The sequence below is a fragment of the Dunckerocampus dactyliophorus genome, chromosome 11 (assembly GCF_027744805.1).
Source record: "Dunckerocampus dactyliophorus isolate RoL2022-P2 chromosome 11, RoL_Ddac_1.1, whole genome shotgun sequence".
NCBI classification, from domain to species: Eukaryota; Metazoa; Chordata; class Actinopteri; order Syngnathiformes; family Syngnathidae; genus Dunckerocampus; species Dunckerocampus dactyliophorus.
The window spans coordinates 31211947-31232330 of record NC_072829.1 but is presented as its reverse complement, the minus strand read 5'-3'; the positions used below and the strand labels follow the sequence as shown (position 1 = coordinate 31232330).

The window sequence follows — 20384 nt, the reverse complement described above, 5'->3', positions numbered from 1 at the left end:
ACAATCCAGACACGGACCTGAAGAATTGTGCCATGAGCATAAATGTGTCTTACACTGCAAGATCATTCAGAGCTTGCAGCGCTGGTGTCCTCATAGCAGAGGATTCCCACGGGAATGTCCATGGAGGCTCCCTCATTAAGATTCTATAGTGCGAGAAACAAGAAAAAAGAGGATTCAGGATAACAGCAATTTATCTACAATCAGTTGTGTGGTCTTCATAAATATTATGATTTTCATCATTCACAGTGGTTTTATTTTAGATAATGTTGTGTAAACAAGCTGTTTTTTGTGTGTTCATGTATAGGTGTTTGTTGTGGTGTAGATCCCATATTTTCACAGTAGTTGGTGTATTGGACAGTGTGACTCCTCAGGTGTGCTGCTGATCAGGTGTGATGCATCATTCCCAAGAATGACTGGAAGTCCTCTCAGGACAAGGCATCTAATGGCTGTTGGCTCAGTGCTCTGCAAAGAAATATAACACACACTTAAATGTAGAACAAAGATATGCATGTTATATCAGTTTATTTGTTTATATAGAGAAGTACCACAAGGGAAGGTGGGAGAATTACTTTTTGTAATATGTATGAACTAACCATCAATATCATTACAAGAAAAAACAGAAATGTCAACCCACCGTTGTCTGTTGTAGCAGGTCAGCTAACTGCTTGCCTATCCGCCTGTCTTCCTCTTGAAGATTTCCATCAAGCTTGGACACAAACCATCAAGAACACCAAAGAACTCTTCTTTAAGATTTCTACCAGCAACCCTGTTCAACTCCAAGTACACCTGAAAAATATGAAATATGCTCAGTTTTGATATTCAGGCAGAGTTACATATAACATTAATAACACAAAAAAACAAAAGAAATTTAAAGGACACTTTCACAAACCTGGCTTTCAGTGAAAAGTGCTGGCCAGCGTTGGACCATCTGGCTGATGTCAGGCTCATGCTTCCCAAGACATTTTAACATGGCTTTAAACAAAAATAGGAGGGCAAAGTAGAGAGGGCTACTCTAAAAACACAATGCTGCAATTGTCCAATGCTCAAAATTGACCTAAGTCAACCTCAAATTTACACACATTCAAACGTACATGTTTCAAACTAGAAATGTTCCAGCAGTTTCTAAAACTTGAATAGAGAAAACAGCTCACCTCATTCAGGCAGAAAATGTTATCCTCTTTATGGCAGGCAAATGTCCTTTAAAAGCGTCCAAACTTGCTAAAAACAGAAGAATGTTGGCAGAAATGTATTGTCCAAGGAACATGCAAAGTGCAATGACCTTAAATTGCTCTGTGAAAATTGGAAAATGGCGCAACTTTCTCTGTAACCTCCAATGGACAAGCCCAGACTTGTCTTGAGTTTTGAGCCAATCACAACAGGGCAGCACTGTGACCTGAGACTAAAACTTGATAGTTTAGGTTTGTTAAACTTACAAAAAATGAGTACACCCAATGACTGTCTCATACACTCTTCATATACTCATACTGTTTAAGTAATGTGATAAAACTCATTTTTAAAAGTGGTATTTACTCAAACTGTTTGCATAGAATGAACTTTCGGGTTAACAGTGTATAGCACTCACTCCTATTGTTATGAAGTGCTTTGAAAGAATAGTCATGACCCACATCAAAAAGAGCATCCCGGCGGCAACTGTGGACCCTCTACAGTTTGCATATCGCCAGAACCGGTCCACGGATGATGCAGTCAACACTGCCATCCACACAGCCCTTTCTCACCTACAGGGCCAGGACACATATGTCACAATGCTATTTATAGACTATAGCTCTGCTTTTAATACAGTCAGCCCCCACAAACTCACAAATAAGCTCCTCACACTTGGCCTGTCACCCTCCCTCTGTAACTGGGTGTTTAACTTTCTAACAGGCAGGCCCCAGTCAGTCAGAGTCCACAATCGCACATCCAGCTCAAGAATTGTGAGCACTGGGACCCCACAGGGGTGTGTGCTGAGTCCGCTCCTCTACACGCTCTTCACCTACGATTGCGTGGCCTCCCAGAACAACACCAGCATCATTAAATTTGCGGATGACACTACAGTCATCGGACTGATCACTGGTGGTGTTGAAACATCATACAGAAGAGAGGTGGCGGACCTCATAGCTTGGTGTCGTGATAACAATCTCCTTCTCAATACAGATAAGACTAAAGAGATGATCATCGACCCAAGAACAAGGGAAAAGGAGCCGCATAGACCCCTGTTTATTGATGAGACTGAGGTGGAGAGGGTGAAAACCTTCAAGTTCCTTGGCACACACATCAGCGAGGACCTCACCTGGTCTCACAACACCCAACAAATTATGAAGAAGTCCCAAAGGAGACTGTACTTCTTGAGAAGACTGAGGAAATTTGGCATGTCCACCACAATCCTGAGTTGCTTCTACAGATGCACTATGGAAAGTGTCCTTACCGCCTCCATCACTGTTTGGTACGGTAACTGTACAACACGTGATAGGAAGGCACTCCAGCGGGTGATCAAGACCTCACAGAACATTGTTGGGGCAGCCCTCCCCTCACTGCAAGACATTTATAAAACTAGAGTCCTACGCAGAACACACAACCTCATCAAGGACAGCACACATCCACAACACTCATTATTCACACTCCTACCGTCAGGCAGACGCTACAGGAGTTTGAAGTCCAGGACCACAAGGCTGGCAAACAGCTTTTACCCACAGGCCATCAGGCTTCTCAACGAAGCACTCACACACGCCGCACGCAACACACGCACACACTCATAGCACTTTATTTATTTATTTATTTATTTGTATTAATGTCTCTTCTGTTGCTGTTGCTTAATTTATTGGTATTTATGTTTCTGATGTTCTTATTCATGTTGTGTTTTTCTTTCTTTCTTTTTTGGGAGAATGAACAGAACAAGAATTTCATTGCATAGCAGAACTACCAATTTTACTGTGCATATGACAATAAAACTCTTGAATTTTGAATTTTGAATCTTGAATCTTGAATGCGGGTCTGGCTGGACCAGACAGGTTACATGAGTTCCTGAACAAGTGAATGTTGACAGTGTAGTGCTGTGCCAAATCCATTACTCTCATGACGCACTTACTCTTCTTCTCTTCTTTTTAATGACGAATTGCAACCACTCAAGTTAGCCCCTCCCCTTCCGCTACCTAGCCAAGATGGCGACTACTGAGGGTGGCAAGCGTCCATGCACTCAAAAGACTCAAGTGTGAGTAGGGAAGCGGGCCAATTGAAACCCTGCCCCCCTGAGGATGAAAGGTGCATGAACTGCTTTGTGTTCTGATCCAATGGGAGTCCAGATCAGCAGGTCTGGAAAGTCAAACCGAGACTACAGACCATGCAGCTTTTTAAAAGACTTTTCTAGTCTTCAATTTGAAAGAAATTAACAAAAAATAAAACTTTCTTTTAATAATCCGTTAGAGGCATTAATAATTGGGATGATGGATCGCTACCTTTGTGCTTTTTTACATTTTTAATTTTAATGGAGCTACAAATTAAACATCACAATTAAAACATTTTTTTATTTCTTGAAGATAAGTTTTTTCTTTTACAAAGTCCACTATTTCAAATGTATTTCCTATTGTTCAAATATCATCTTAAAGACTAACAAAGCCAAATGAAGTGTGAGGATTCAAACCATGTCTTTTTCCTGTGGAAACTTCATGGGTGGAAGTTGGTGGCTCAATGGCGCCTCTAGTGGCCATCAGGCCAACGTCTTTGGTAACTAAGGAGGTGTCAAAAAAGACAATGATGCGAGCGCACGAGCGCCCAGGTGCGTGTACGTGGAGGAGGAGCGTCAATGGAAACGGTTGATGAAGATGAGGGGTCAACCAACCTGGGGGGTTGTGGGGGGTTAAAGTGAGGAGGGAGTGGGCACACATGCACACCCACAGGAGGCGGGAAGAGAAAGAGAGGAGAGAGAGAGAGACAGAGCGAGGCGGGAAGCTAAAAGGCGCCTCTCACTTTCCATGCGCACGTGTGGCGGGAATACCTGAGCGCCACATGTGAACGGCACCCTCCCGCCAAAGTCATTCCTCCGAGGCGGGGACAGCCGGGGACTCTAACCCGTGACTCCCGCATCCCCACCATGTCCCGCCAGCGGCGGACGAAAGGCGCGTGAAAATGCCGCGTGGACCGGGCGACCCCATGAGACTCGTCGACGCTCGGCACCTCCCGCAACTGATGCCCCTGGAGGAGCCGCAGCCCGCGCTGGGGGCCACCCTGGGTCCGCGCAACTCCACGCCGGCGGGGGAGGAGGGGGTACCCGGCCAGCAGCACCAGTCCTTCCCCTGGGCGGTGACGCTGTTGGCCGGCGTGCTCATCACCACCATCGTGGTGGACGTGGTGGGAAACCTGCTCGTCATCTTGTCCGTCTTTAGGAACAGGAAACTCAGGAAAACAGGTACACAACTCCCACAACAACTACCACTACCACTACTACCACAACTACCACTACTACTACCACCACTACTACCACTAGTACTACTACCACAACTACCACTACTACTACCCCCACTACTACCACTAGTACTACTACCACAACTACCACTACTACTACCGCCACTACTACCACAACAACTACCACTACTACTACTACCACTACTACTACTACTACCACAACAACTACCACTACTACCACAACTACCACTACTACTACCACCACTACTACCACAACTACCACTACTAATACTACCACAACTCCCACAACAACTACCACTACTACTACTACCACAACGACTACTACCACCACTACTACCACTACTACCACAACAACTACCACTACTACTACTACCACAACTACCACTACCACCATTACTACTACTAATACTACCACTACTACTACCACAACTACCACCACTACTACCACTACTACCACTACTACCACAACAACTACCACTACTACTACTACCACTGCTACTACCACCACTACTACCACTACTACTACCACTGCTACTACCACAACTACTACCACAACAACTACCAGTACTACTACTACCACAACTACCACCACTACTACCACTACTACTACCACTACAGTAGTACCTCGCATAACGTAAACCTCCTTTTATGTAAATTCCACTGAACGTAAAGAATTTATGTAAAGTTTTGCATCGTATTACATAACAAATTCCTTATAACTAAAGCGTCTTTTGTTTTTTCAATCAACTTTATTAATGCCTTACAAATTACACTAACAGTGCATCAAACCATGGGCATTGAAAAATAACAGTTGGATAACAAAAACACATAAAATAAATCACACAGAAATCGAGATTAAAGAAATAAAAACGTAACAGAAAAGTGATAAATAAATAAATAAAAAAAATAAAAAAATAAAGATAATAATAATAATAATAATAATAATAATAATAATAATAATAATAATAGTAATTAAAGTAAGTTACACCAGGGGACATGCGCAATGAAAATTAAATTGAATGAAGTATAGTGAAGTGGGAGCACAGATTTATAGTCTTGATAGCTTTCTTGTTATTAGCAGAGGATCTTTCATGAAAACATAAAAAAGGGGTTTCACTTGGCCAAATTTAAAGTCGGTGCAAGTTTTTTTTTTTTTTTAAGTCAGTGCAAGTTCAGACTAACAGAGTACTGTACACTTGGTGACGCCTTTCAGTTTTATTCATTTACAGTAATCTTATTTATTACCTTATTTTATATTGGAATGTTACTCTACTATGTTTATGCTAATGTTTTCAAGATTCAAGATTCAAGATTCAAGAGAGTTTTATTGTCATGTGCATGGTAAAACAGCAGTTATACCATGCAATGAAAATCTTATTCTGTTCATTCTCCCAAGAAAAGAAAGAAAACAAATGAAAGAATAAGAACATAAGAAACATAAACACATAAACATATATACCAATAAATTAAGCAACAACAACAGACGAGACATTAATACAAGTAAATAATACAAATAAATAAATAAATAAAGTGCTATGAGTGTGTGCGTGTGTTGCGTGCGGCGTGTGCGAGTGCTTCGTTGAGGAGCCTGATGGCCTGTGGGTAAAAACTGTTTGCCAGCCTTGTGGTCCTGGACTTCAAACTCCTGTAGCGTCTGCCTGACGGTAGGAGTGTGAATAGTGAGTGTTGTGGATGTGTGCTGTCCTTGATGAGGTTGTGTGTTCTTCGTAGGACTCTAGATTTATAAATGTCTTGCAGTGTGGGGAAATGCAGTCGAACGAGCACGTAGCTTAGCCCTTACATCACAGTTCATCCACTGTTTTTGGTTAGGGTATTTTCTGTAATACTTGGTGGTGGTAACAGTCTCTATGCATGTGCTAATGTAGCCAGTAACAGCAGAAGCATATTCATCCAAATCAACAGTACAATCTTCCCTCCCCGCTGCAGTTTTAAACACATCCCAGTTTGTGCAGCCAAAGCAGTCCTGAAGTACTTGATCAGTTTCTTCATTCCATACTTTAACTGCTGTACGTACAGGGGGAGCTTTTTTAAGAAGTTGTCTGTATGTTGGATAAAGGAATATAGAGATGTGGTCAGCCTTTCCAAAGTGGGGTCTTGGAACAGCCTTCAAAGCACCTTTCATGTTGCAGTAGACTTGGTCCAGGATGTTATTTTCCCTTGTGGGAAAGCTCACATGCTGGTAATATTTGGGGAGGACAGTCCTGAGGTTACAGTGGTTGAAATCGCCAGATATAATAAATACAGCGTCTGGGTGTTTGGTCTCGTGTTTATCAATGATGTCATGCAGGAGGCCTAGTGCATTAGCAGTGTTAGCTCGTGGTGGGATGTAAACAGCAGTTAAATACACAGCGCTAAACTCACGAGGCAAATAAAAAGGTCTGCATTTCACCATCAGCAGCTCAATGTCCTGCGAGCAGTGCTTTTCCATCGTCTGTACGTCTGTGCACCACCGTTTGTTTACGTAAACACAGACGCCGCCACCTCTGTGTTTACCAGACGCTAAAGTCCGATCTCCCCGGTAAGCAGCAAATGATTCCAACTGGATCGCCGAGTCCGGTATATCCTCCGTCAGCCAGGTTTCTGTGAAGGTGAGGACACAGCATTCCCTGATCTCACGTTGAGCTGTAATCCTTGCTCGTAGTTCGTCCATCTTGTTTTCAAGAGAGCGGACGTTGGCTAGCAGCAGGCTTGGTAGCGGTGGCCTCGTCGCTCTAGCTTTTAGCCTAGCATGCAGGCCGGCTCGCTTGCCTCGTTTACGCCTCGGATGCTTTGCTCGCCGGGTATTCAGCTCACCAGGTCCGCAGGCTGCTGCGTTCTCCCGGCGCAGAAGAAAGGCAAAGTCTGAGAGGCTAAATGAAGGTTCATGGTGAACCCTGCCGATGTTCAAAAGTGTCTCTCTGTTGTAATGTACTGCGTGAGTGTGTTGAATGTCCAAAATGAACAATAAAATAGCAAAAAATAGAAAAACACGGGAGAGTGTCACAGAGACGTCTGCCACGGAGGGCGCCATCTTTGATCTTTTTCTTATATTTCCCACCATATTTGGTGGACTTTGAATATTTTGAAGTGCCAAAGGGTTGAGTTTGGGAAGATCTTGGAACGGATTAGGCTATTTACATGTATTTTACGCTTTGTATAACATAAAAACCCAATAACATAAAGGTTCTCGGAACGGATTATTTACGTTGTAGGGATGTCTACTGTACTACTACCACCACTACTACTACCACCACTACCACTACCACCACTACTATCACCACTACTTCATTATTATATTTTAAAACACTTTTAAAATATAATCTTCTTTTTTTTCTGACTGGAAGCTCTTTCTGTATTTCATCTGGGTTGGTCCTTATCTCAGTCTGGTCTTCATAAGACTGCAGCTGAGGGTTTTTGGTTCAGGTCTTTGTGCTTGACTGATGGGGAAAGATCCTCTGACGTTTGCTGCTGTGGAGGGAATCAATCATCTAAGAATGAATAGTCTTCAGGAAGCCTAAGCGCAGCAGGCGAGTGATAAATGCCGCAATAAAGCTCTCGGAGAGACCACGATAAACGACTACACACCTTCTAAGACTCGCTGGGAGGTTTCTGTGCCGTCTTGGACATGAAAGACCGTGATAGTCGCGTTGGATGGGAGGGACAATGAAAGCTGATGAACTTCACAACGAAACTGAAGGCGTGTTCTGTCAATGTCTGGATGTTTGTGAGCACAATCTCGTCTGTATGGAGCAGAAAAACAATTCCCAAAACACTTCCCAAACTTTTTCCACTTAGACATTTTTTAGATGTAGCACCTTGAATATGCTAAAACCAGTCCAACGTTGGTCCAATACAGCGCTAGCTCAGCTTGTCTTGTTACTTTGTTCCAACAATATTGTTTGGCGTTTGAAACAAACCTCTGGAGTCAGGTCCCTAATCCAATCAAATATCCAATTAAAGTCCATCCAATAAAGGATCAAATTGGAGAAAATGAGCGTGCAAAATCGGTTGAGGGTAGGACTAATCATGTGACATGGTTACACATTCATTTGTGGTGTGATTTAGAATATATGACTTTTTTGAACAAACTCTCTTCAACGCAATAGTCATTTATTGATGGTCCCTAGTATAAACAACAGTTAGAGCGGCACTTCCCGTGCGAGCTCCGCGCACCATGACACAGCAGTCTGGGCACAGTGAGGGGGAAGCACCGCTGTAGCTAGGGAGCCCAATATCCAACATGAAACTAACTTCACCACGGTACACCGCGGACGTATCTGTTTTCTTCTTCTACCAGCTCGGAGGCACATTACCGCACCTACCATGTTGGAGTGTGGCTCAGGTTTACCAACGCTACACGGCAACCGGATTGGCCCAATATTATCCCATCTTCAAAATACATCGGATTGACAGCCAATCCCGACCCGGAAGATTGGATCGGAACGTCCCTAATGTAAATCCAGTGATTCCGTTCCAGACTCCCAAAAGTATGAAACAAATACATTTTATAGAGAATAATTATAGTTTGACATGCAGAACGACGTAAAGTAATTATAAATGACAGGCTTATTGTTGATGCCGACTTCCTGGACATCCTGGTGAGATTGAATTCTCACCTTCTTTATCAAATCACAACTTTCTTTGGCCCCATGGTGGGTTATTCAGCAGTCACACTCAATTAAACAATGCACGGTTAGTGAGTCAGCAATGTGTAGGCTGTTTTGTTTGGGCTCCTTTTCACGGCACGATACAGTTGAGGACAAACAGACTCGTTTGTTGCACGCAATTTTGTACCAAAACCAAGACAGTGTATAAAAAACGGGGCAAGATTTTGGTGGAAATTTGTGTGGAATGACGGGAAAAGGGAGGTGTTTGAAAACCAAGGTCCACGACTCCAAAGTCAGTCCCAAGGCAGCTGGGATAGGCTCCAGCTCATCAGGATAAGTAGTAGAAAAGATGTGCCCATAGAAGGCAGCGTGGGTGGATAAACGTCACTTGGTAGATGTCACATGGCGTCAGTTGGCGGACATTAAGCTCCCCTCCTGATTGGCTGACGTCTCCAGCGGCAAATGCAACTTTTAACGTCATTATTCGCGTTACAATAAACTAACTTAGATGTGGGTGTCTAAAACAGACACAAACACTTCAAACACGTCGAGAAATGAAGTCTATGACGGAATAAACGCTTGAATGCGGGGGTGTGACCCTCCTCCACGGGAAAATGGAGGCATTAACGGAGCACGCTAATCCAAGCCAACACACAGCAGCTGCAAACGTGCTTCCACACTTTTACATGCCATCTTCCTGCTGCAAGTAGAAGTATCCTGTCCACTTCTTCTTGGAACAGCACCACTTTTAAAAAAGGTTGAAATATGCCAGTAAATCATGAGAAACTGCCCCCGGGCTGCAGTTTGGACACCCCAGGTTTAATGCTTGCAAGCGTCACTGGAGGGTCTCAGTGAGGACCCTCACCATAGACCAAACGTTCATCCATTCATCCATCTGTTCAGTCATTCATCCATTCTGCCATTCATCCATCCAGCCATTCAGTCATCCATCCATTCATCCACCTATACATTCAGTCAACCATCTGTCGATTCATTCATCCAACCATTCAGTCATCTGTTCCATCATTCATCCATCTGTCCATTGAATCGCCCATCTGTCCGACCATTCATTCATTCATCCATTCTGCCATTCATCCATTCATTCATTCATCTATATGTTCAATCATCCATCCATCTATCCATTCATTCATCCATCCATCAAACATCCATTCATTCGTTTTCATCACTCATCCTGTGTGACCATCAATCAGCATTGAAGCTGGAGTCTATCCCAGCAGACGTAAGTCACAGGTTGCATCCCACATGGGTGAGTACACTAGACTAAGTGTACTTAGTTGCTGAGTGTGTTGGTGTTTGGCGGCGTAGTGCCGTCCCAAGTGTGTGACTGCTAAACTTCTTCTTGCTCTTGATGAAGTCATCATCAACCGGCCGTTCTTTGCGTGACATCATCGTCGTTAGAAAATGTTAGTGAGGGAGAATAAAGTTGTCTTTGAAGGTATTGGGAGGGCGGAGGAGTAACCATGGCAACACTTTGATGTCTCAAGGAGGCGAGATCCTCCTGGTCTTGGGGGAGCGGGAGTCTGGAAGCGGGCGAGTTAATTGTCGTTATCGGGATAACATCACTTCCTGTCCGCGCTCGGTGGCGCTAACAAATTAGTGCACTGGGGGAGTTGATGCGTACGCGTGCAGCCGTTCCAGTGGCTGGTGAGGAGATGAGTCATTCCCTGCCGCACTTCTATCAGTCCAGCGTTCCCGAGTGGGAAGATGATGACCTCCGGTTGGAGAAGTGGACAAATGGTAGAGCGCTGTGGTTGGCTCCTGCCGGCGCCTCCTCCTCGTCCAAGCCTTCTCCTCTGCTCTCCTTTCAACTCATCTGCCGACGTTCCCATCAATTCCTCCTGCTCCTCTCCCAGATAATTCATGTCATTCATTTCCCTGCGCTCCTCCTATCCACGTTCCTCCACCTGGAGCTGTCTTTGTCCGGTCACACCTCCACTCTTTCCAATTTCCTCCTCTCCATCCCGACCCCCCCATTGTCTGCTCTCCATTATCCCACCGTCCTGTCCATCCATCTCCCCCCAGGTTACCTCTAGGGATCCATCTTCAGGAAACATCTGCAGAGGTGACGGGTGGGACCGCCTGCAAGGCCATTGTATGCAAATGAGCCGCCATTGTTCACACCTGAGCACTCTGGTCCGCTTCGATCTCGTGAAACGTAGAAAGGCGTCCAAGTGGAAAGGGGTGTGACGGAGCGAGAATGAGGAGGAGTCGATGCGTGTGCAGAGCATGCCGACATTCCCGCCTGATAAGGAAGCCTCGGCTGTGCTGATAGAGAAGTCATTGTTCCGCCAAGGCTCCCCCCCGCTCCCCAACCAAAAAAATCACTCAATATTGCCTTCATTCATGTTGGAAAGAAGTGACTTTTCGGGTGTTTAGATAGAGGAACCCGTTCAAGTCGAACACGGTAGACAGTTTGGAAAACGCCGCTTCTGCTGATGCAACTTCCAGGTGTTGGTTTTGGGATGAAGATCCATCAAGCTTCTCAAGGCACTTCCACTTCCTGTGTAGAGTGAGGGAACTCGGTACTGTAGCCAATGTTTCCCAGGGTACCGGGAAACAAAAAAAATAAAAAATAAAAAATGAAAAACCAGATGTGTTTATATATGAGCTGGTGCATAAGCCGCACGCGTCCACGTCATAAGATGACATATTGCTGCATGCAAGAGTCCGTGAGGTCCAGGCAGCTGTTTACTTGACAGAAGCCAATGATGAGCTTGGAAGAAACTCACGACGAGCTCATCAACTCGTTGGAAATCGCAGGAGGTCATTACTCAATACAACAGTCTGACTCGCTGTGTCATTTTCCAAACATTAAACCCGTCACACAGCAACTAACACTCAAACGGTACCCAGGAAGTATACATTACACGTACCAATACAAGGTTCAAATAACAAACAACAGCTATTTTAACATCCACAATGTGTTGCTCATGCGCAATCCCTTACGGGGAAACTTTAAATGTTGTTTTTTTTCATTTTAAACTCGTATTGATACGTGGTTGTATATTTCTGAGGTATACTTTTGGAGTGTTAGGTTGCTGCGTGATGAATTTTTAGTCTTGTTCTCAGTAAGATGACACCGTGGGTCAGACTATGTTGCTATACTGTTTCATATAATGACCTGCTGCCATTTCCAATGGGTTGATGTGAGTTCCCTGGTAGCTCCTGATCCTCACTGACCCGTGAGCGCCACCCACGGTATTTAAACAATTAGTAGCAGTTCTGAAGTAAAGGAAGTGCAGCCATAAATGAGCCGCACGGCTGCATAAGCCGCAAAGTTCGGAGTTCAAGAAAAAAGTAGCAGCTTATGCACCGGAACTTACGCGCTTTTTTTTTTTTAATGAGTTATTATGAGAAGCAAGCAAAACAAAATAGAGTTGAGGGATAAAGTTCTAATATTATGAGAATAAAGTCAAAATATTACAAAAGAACATTTATGAAGATTATTTAAGAAGAAAGTCAATTAAATAAAGTCAAACTAAACTATTAATAGGAAACAGTTGTAATCTAACAAGAAACCGTCAAATTAATAATAACAACAACAATAATAACAATAATAAACATTTATAAATAAAAATAAATATATATTCATTTAATATTATTGTGAGTAAAATAATTTTTATTAGCATAAAGTTTTACATTAAGTTCAAATATTAAAGAAAAAGGTTTATTAACAACGAATGAAATTAGGTTGCGGAAAAGTTATAATGTTACAAAATAAAATCAAAATATTATGGGAGTAAAGTCATAATTACGAGAAGAAAATGAACGAAAAGAAAGTTCAAATGGTTGGAAAATTTAAAAAACAGTAGAAATGGACAGGAAGTTGTCATGTTACAACAATATGGAGATGGAGAGTGTGGGAGTCGACCAACACCTGACTGCATGGGTTATAGACTACCTCACCAACAGACCACAGTATGTGAGGCTCCATCACTGTGTGTCTGACATGGTACTCTGCAGCACAGGTGCCCCTCAGGGTACGGTGCTCTCCCCTTTCCTCTTCACCCTCTACACCTCGGACTTCACACACAACTCCTCACAGTGTCACATCCAGAAGTTCTCCGATGACACAGCCATCGTTGGTTGTGTTTCAGAGGGGAACGATCTGGAATACAGGACGGTCATCAGGGACTTTGTCAGCTGGAGTGAGCTTAACCAGCTGCAGCTCAACACCAGCAAGACAAAGGAGATGATCATTAACTTCCAGTGGAAAACATCTCACTTCACACCGGTGAACATCCAGGGAGCGGACATAGAGTTGGTAGACAGCTACAAATTCCTGGGTGTTCACCTCAACAACAAACTGGACTGGTCCGTCAACACCCACGCCCTCTACAAGAAGGGCCAGAGTCGCCTCCACCTGCTGAGGAGACTGAGGTCCTTTGGTGTGTGCAGGACTCTTTTACGGACCTTTTATGACTCTGTGGTGGCCTCAGCCATCTTCTACGCTGTGGGCTGCTGGAGAGGGGGCAGCACGGACAGGGACAGGAGCAGGATCAATAGGCTGATCAGGAGAGCGAGCTCTGTCCTGGACGGTCCTCTGGACTCCGTGGAGGAAGTGGGGGAGAGAAGGATGTTGGCTAAGCTGACATCCATCATGGACAACACCTCTCACCCGCTACATGACACTGTTGTTTCCCTGAGCAGCTCCTTCAGCAGCAGACTGTTCCACCCATGGTGTAAGAAGGAGAGGTTCCGCAGGTCCTTCATACCGACCGCTGTCAGGCTCTACAACACCTGCACCACCTGAACCATGTTGTAGTCACGATGTATTCTTTACTTGCGTATCTTGCTTGCTGCTGTAACAAGTGAATTTCCCTGCTGTGGGATAAATAAAGTACTAATACAAATACAAATACAAATACAATACAATACAATACAATACAATACAATACCATACAATACAATACAATACAATGCAATACAATACAATACAATGCAATGCAATGCAATGCAATACAATACAATACAATACAATACAATACAATAAAGTCAAAAAATTAAGAGAAAAGAGTCGTAATTTTCTGAGGATAAATTTGTAAATATTATGAAAAAAATACTTATTTTATTAGCATAGAGTTGAAATATTAAAGACAAAAGTACATTATTTTTGTTATTAAGTCGTACTATAATGTAAAATATTAATATATATACAGTATGTAATATTATAACAAACAAAACAAAATAAAGTTTTTTCAAATGTATTTGGGTAAAAGTTATACTATTATGGGAAGTCGCAATATTACGACAAGAACATTTACAAGGTTTATTTAAGAAGAAAGTTGAAATATCTGGGAAATTTAAAAAAAATAGCAGAAGTGACAGAATAAAGTCCAAATATTACAAGAAAAAAGGCATCATTTTACAAGAATAAACTGAGAAAAATAAATAGTTATTTTAGTGGCATAGAGATGAACTATTAAGTCGTAATATTATGAGAAACAAACACAACAAAATAAAGTTTTTGTTTTTTGGAAAACTAGGTTTGGAAAAAGTTCGAATATTACGGGAATAAAGTCAAAATATTATGAAAAGAACGTTTACAAAGATTATTTAAGAAGAAAGTTGAAATATTTGGAAAAAGACAACCAAAAAATGGACCAAAAGTTGCGATTTCACAACAAAGTTGCAAAAAGTCAAAGTATTAAGAGAAAAAAAGTCACATTCTAGCTAACCTAGACAAAAAAGTAAAATAAGGTTATTTTAGTAGCATAGAGTTGAACAAATATTTTTTCTTATTAAGTTGTAATATTCTCAGAAACTACCAAAATAAAGCTGTCATTTTTTATAAAATGAGGTTATAATACCATGGGAATAAAGTCAAAATTTTACAAAAAGAAAATTTACAAAGATTATTCAAGAAGAAAGTTGAAATATTGGGACAAATGTTTAAAAAATGACAAAAACTGTTTTTTTACACTTGTCTTTTCAGTGTGATTTAGCTCCGAGCCTCAACCTCGACTTCCTCCTTGTTTCTTTTCTTCTTTCTTTTTCTGTTTTGGGTTCTGAGAACACGTGCAGCAAATTAGCGTCTTGAGCAGAGACGTGCGCTCGTGACATAGGGTCACGGCCTCGTCTCTCCAGCCCTCCAGCCCCCCATGAGCCCCACGGCCCGCACGACCTTTCCGTCCCGCTATGGTGCGTCGGCGAAATGATGTAGACGCTCCGCCGGGCTGCCACGGCGCCGTGATTTATCCCATCATGGAGCAGCTACTGTTTGATCTCTGGTGCGCCTGCTTTAAAAACACACCACGTGCACAAAAGTATCTGGACGGGTTCTATAGCTCAGTAGGGGCAGCTGCTGAGCTTAGAACATTTATTTATTTTTTTAAGCCAGCATCACGATCATGGCTTTCAGCTTCCCAGCATGCTTTGCGGCACTTACCTGTTTAGCCTTAACGTAGTTTTTTATGATTATCTATCCTGATTATCCTACGGTGGTATTTTCATGGACCGTGTCACATTCTAAAAACAGAATTTAAGAAAATAACAGCAAACATGGAAAAATCCAACATGGAAATTTTACAAGAATAAAGTCCAAATATTCAGTGAAAAATGTTGTAATTTCACAATAAACCTCGTAATTGTCTGACAACGAGACTGAACAAAAGTGAGAAAAAAGGAGCGTCAGCAGACAGCCAATGAGTGGTGAAGTCATTCCCACAAACCACGACTTCAATCGCAGCAGCAGGACCTTTCACGAGCCTTTCGTACGCTAACGCCTGCAGGAAGTCACCTGCCAGCGCTCAACGAGGTTCTCATCATTCGTTCTTTAAACGAGGGCTTCCTTCTTGGACTTTTTCTCTTCTTTTCAACCTCATTTTCCAAAAAGGTTTTGGTCGTTTGTCAATAATATTAGAACTTCAAAGACAAGTTGTGTTGTCTTTCTTTACTGTTTCAAGTCCATGCTGCAAAAATGACATTATTTCAGTTCATTCTCCAAAATTGCTACTTTTTTTCTGGTTGGAATGGAAAATTAGAGCTGTTTTTTTTTCCATTCCTGCTCTTGTTTTCATTTTTGACATTTTCAAACTATTTCAACTTTCTGGTACATTTTCTTGAAGGGATATTTTGCCTTTCTTCCCATAATATTAGCACGTTTGCTCCAAGCTCATTTTCTTAAAATGGCAACATTTTATGATTTATTCTTGTAAAATGATTTTTCCATTTTTTTTTGTTCAAATATATTTTTAGAAGGTACCAATAAAAAAAGCAGCCGTGCACCGCAAATGGCCCTGGGCCACACTTTGGACCCCCCTGCTGTAGATGTTTTCACAGTTTTGTGTTTTTTTGGCTCGCATCGCTTAGAAACTAAAGGTACCTGTGAAACGTGCCCCCCCTCCACCGCTAATGTCTGTGTCCTCTGACCCCCCTCGTAGGAAACGCCTTCGTGGTGAGCCTGGCGCTGGCCGACCTGCTGGTGGCCATCTACCCGTACCCGCTGGTGCTGACGGCCATCTTCCACGACGGCTGGATCGCCGGCTACATCCACTGCCAGATCAGCGGCTTCCTGATGGGCCTGAGCGTCATCGGCTCCATCTTCAACATCACGGGCATCGCCATCAATCGCTACTGCTACATCTGCCACAGCCTCAAGTACGACAAGCTGTTCTCCGGCGCCAACACCGTGTGCTACGTGGCGCTGGTGTGGGCGCTCACCGTCCTGGCCATCGTGCCCAACTGGTTTGTGGAGTCGCTGCAGTACGACCCGCGCGTCTACTCGTGCACCTTCGCCCAGTCGGTCAGCTCGCTGTACACCATCGCCGTGGTGGTGGTGCACTTCATCCTGCCCATCGCCATCGTCACCTACTGCTACCTGCGCATCTGGATCCTGGTCATCCAGGTGAGGCGCCGCGTCAAGCCTGACTCACGGGCCAAGATCAAGCCGCACGACCTGCGCAACTTCCTCACCATGTTTGTGGTTTTCGTGCTCTTCGCCGTGTGCTGGGCGCCGCTCAACCTCATCGGCCTGGCGGTGGCGCTGGACTCCCGGCTGGGCCGCTCCATCCCCGAGTGGCTCTTCACCGCCAGCTACTTCATGGCCTACTTCAACAGCTGCCTCAACGCCGTCGTCTACGGCGTCCTGAACCACAACTTCAGGAAGGAGTACAAGCGCATCGTCCTCATCATCTTCAAGTTTCACTGCTGAAGCGGGGGGCAGAAGGCCCGCAGGGGGCGCTAACTAGCGAGGGAACGGACACATTAAGGGGGAAGGACACGTATCGGACGTTGCTGAGATGGGGAAGAAACTCGAGTGTCTTCTATCAAGCATGAAAACTGATGGTTCCCACAAGATGTTTACAAAAGGGACGCAACACACCGGTGCTTTTATCACGTTGGCAGCAAACACTTGCTCATTTTCTTTGCATGAGAAGAAAATAACTTCTTATTTCTGCTCCCTCGTGCTGCATACATGGAAGCTGGGAAGTCGGTAGCCGTGAGACAAATCTTAAAGACTAACCGTGGAACCCGTTTCAGTCGACCCCGGTCTAGCCAGCCCCGTCTTCCGCCCAGAACGAGTGTCGAGAGCGCTAGCCATGGAGCTAAAAACCCTGACTGTCGACACGGTGAAGAATGTTCTACAAGCCGACCGATCCCAGCCTTGACGGTCGTGTCGTCGCAGCTCGAGGAGACAAAGCTCAAAGCTGAAGCTGGCGAAATGCAACAAAATGTGCACCTGAGAGAAACAACAAATCCAAATGGATCCGTTTATGTCGATGTCATCATTATCGCTGGTGTTTATGTCTTATTTTCTCTTATTATGTCTGCTATATTAGCTAATAGGAGGGTAAAGGTCGGGCGAGGAGCTCGGCCATCCGAGTAGAGCAGAGGAGTAGAGGTGGCTCGGGCATCTAGTCCGGACGCCTCCCTGGTGAGGTGTTGTGGGCATGCCCGGCTGGGAGAAGGCCCCGGGGAAGACCTAGGACACGCTGGAGGGATTATGTCTCACAGCTGGCCTGGGACGCCTTGGTGTCCTCCCAGTGGAACTGGAAGAGGTGGCCAGGGACCAGGAAGTCCGGACTTCTTTGTGACCCGGACCCGGATAAGCAGAAGAAAGCGGAATGGAAGGGAATATGAAGGTGACTATAGGGGTGTTATTTCATGTCTAGAGGGCTCTAATCGTGTTAAAATGGTTGACAGGCATTTAAAAATAAGGAATCCTACTTTGCGGAAATGGACTCATCACGGTCTGGTCTGGAACCAATGCGGTGACGAGTTTCAGTTTGAATTATGTTGACAAGCACTTGTGTCCAGTCAGGCCATCCGAGGGGGCGTCGACTTGCACGGGTTCCTCTGTATGAAACGTGTCTGCTGCTCCTCACCACGTCACCACAGCATGAAGTTAGTTGGTAAAAAAAATCCAAGCCGAATTCTTACGACTTCCCAGCAGCCTGGAAAGCACAACATGACATGGACAAAAGTATATGGACACAGCTCTTAATCGGTCAATGAATGAATGAATGAATGAATGAATGAAGGATAGGTTGGACTGGAGTCCGACTTGTCTCTCAATCGTCATGCTTCATCTTAACAGGACATGAAGTACAATTCTTCACAAAACTTCCATCTTTGTGGGACCACTTTTGGGGAAGAACCTAGACTTTGCTGTGGAAGAAGTCCTTCAGAATTCCTGGAGACACACCCCCACATCCTGAAGAAAGTCTTCCCACAAGACTGGAAGCTGATCTGAAGCCTCCACACGTCCTTCACTCTCCTCAGGGCATTGAATGCATCTCAACCGGACTGTTCAGACGTTTGGCCTCTCATCCGAGCAGGCTTCATCTGTCAGTGACTAGATAGGACAGGGCAGGATAGGACATTGTTACCACTCAATGGACTACTAATGAGGGTCCATCCATCCATCCATCCATCTTCTTCTGCTTATTTGAGGTCGGGTTGCGGGGGCAGCAGTCTAAGCAGGGAAGCCCTGCTGCTTCGTCCAGCTCCTCTCGGCAGATGCTGATGCGTTCCTAGGCCAGTTGAGAGACATAGTCTCTCCAACGTGTCCTGGGTCGTCCCCGAGGCCTCCTGCCGCTCGGACGTGCCCTGAACGCCTCCCCGGGGAGGCGTCCTGCCCAAGCCACTTCATCCGTTTCAGTGCTTCTCACTAACGAGGGTGACTCCACCCAAACGACCATCTTTGTCCTACAGTATCTAGTCCTTGGGCATGACCTGAAGAATGGTCTTCTAGGACAACCAAAACAGTCCAGGTGCCCTCCATTCAACGCCCTGAGAGTACAAAGACCCGGTGAACGACAATGTTCACTTCTCACGTGGCCAGCCGCACCACGTGAGAAGTGGTGCGGCTGGCCCAATACTTATGTCCACGCGGTGTTTGTTGATTCAAGGTGTTCTTCGTCTTAAAGGAAAAGGCTTCTTGAGACGTCATCTGTACTTCTGTGTAGAAGGTGTCGGACGTTTCGCTCCTCATCCGAAGAGCTTCGTCAGCAAACTAATAAGTGCTGGTAGCTTAGGCCTTAAATACAGTAAGAGTGGGCGGAATTGGTGTGCCAACACCCTCCTCCTATTGGTTCGTTACACTAAGCCTGGGCGGAGCAGTGGTATAATCCTATCCTGTTATTCACACCTACGATAAAAGGGAAGTGTCGCTCCCTGAATTGGGTATGAACGACTCTGATACTGGCTTGTTAGCATCTATTGTTCTGGCTCGGCCCTGCCTTCACCTCATTTGCAAGACTAAGAGCTGTGGGTTTTGGTCTCAGTAACCTGCTGAACACAGGGTCCAAATTAAACCTCAAACCACCATTCCGATTCAATGATGGGTTCTGTTGTTTGACAAAAATAGCTTCCTTAACTCCTCTTTCAAACCATCTGTTTTCTTTGGCCAAAATCTTAACCTCGCTGTCCTGAAAAGAGTGATTGGTAGCTTTCAGGTGTAGATGTACTGCTGATTGAGGACCACTAGCATTGTCCCTGCGATGTTGATAAAGCCTTTTTTGGAGCATTTGCTTAGTTTCCCCAATGTAGTGCTCTTTGCATTCCTCATCTTTACAGTGGATGGAATAGACCACATTGCTCTGTTTCTGGTTTGGAGCCTTGTCTTTAGGATGCACAAATTTTTGTCTCAGGGTATTTACTGGTTTGAAATAGGTAGGAATTTTGTGTTGCCATAAGATCCTCTGGAGTTTTTCGGAGACCCCCGCTACATAAGGGACTACGACTCCTCTCCTTTTTGCTTCTGTGGGCTTTTGGGTTTCTTTCCCTACTCTCTTCTTTTGACATTTGTTAAAAGCCCACCGTGGGTACCCACAGGTTGAGAGCGCTCTCTGGACATGTTGTGTCTCCTTTTTCCTTTCCCTCAGCACTAGTTGG

General features: G+C 44.4%; 1 protein-coding gene across 1 annotated transcript; it reads left to right on the top strand.

Moving 5' to 3' along the window:
• Positions 1-3963: 3963 nt before the first annotated feature.
• Positions 3964-19386, top strand: mtnr1al (melatonin receptor type 1A like). Its single transcript, XM_054792720.1, has 2 exons — positions 3964-4402; positions 16430-19386. Exons 1-2 carry the CDS (start codon positions 4123-4125, stop codon positions 17197-17199), a joined length of 1050 nt encoding a protein of 349 aa, XP_054648695.1. The 5' UTR covers positions 3964-4122; the 3' UTR covers positions 17200-19386.
• Positions 19387-20384: the final 998 nt, after the last annotated feature.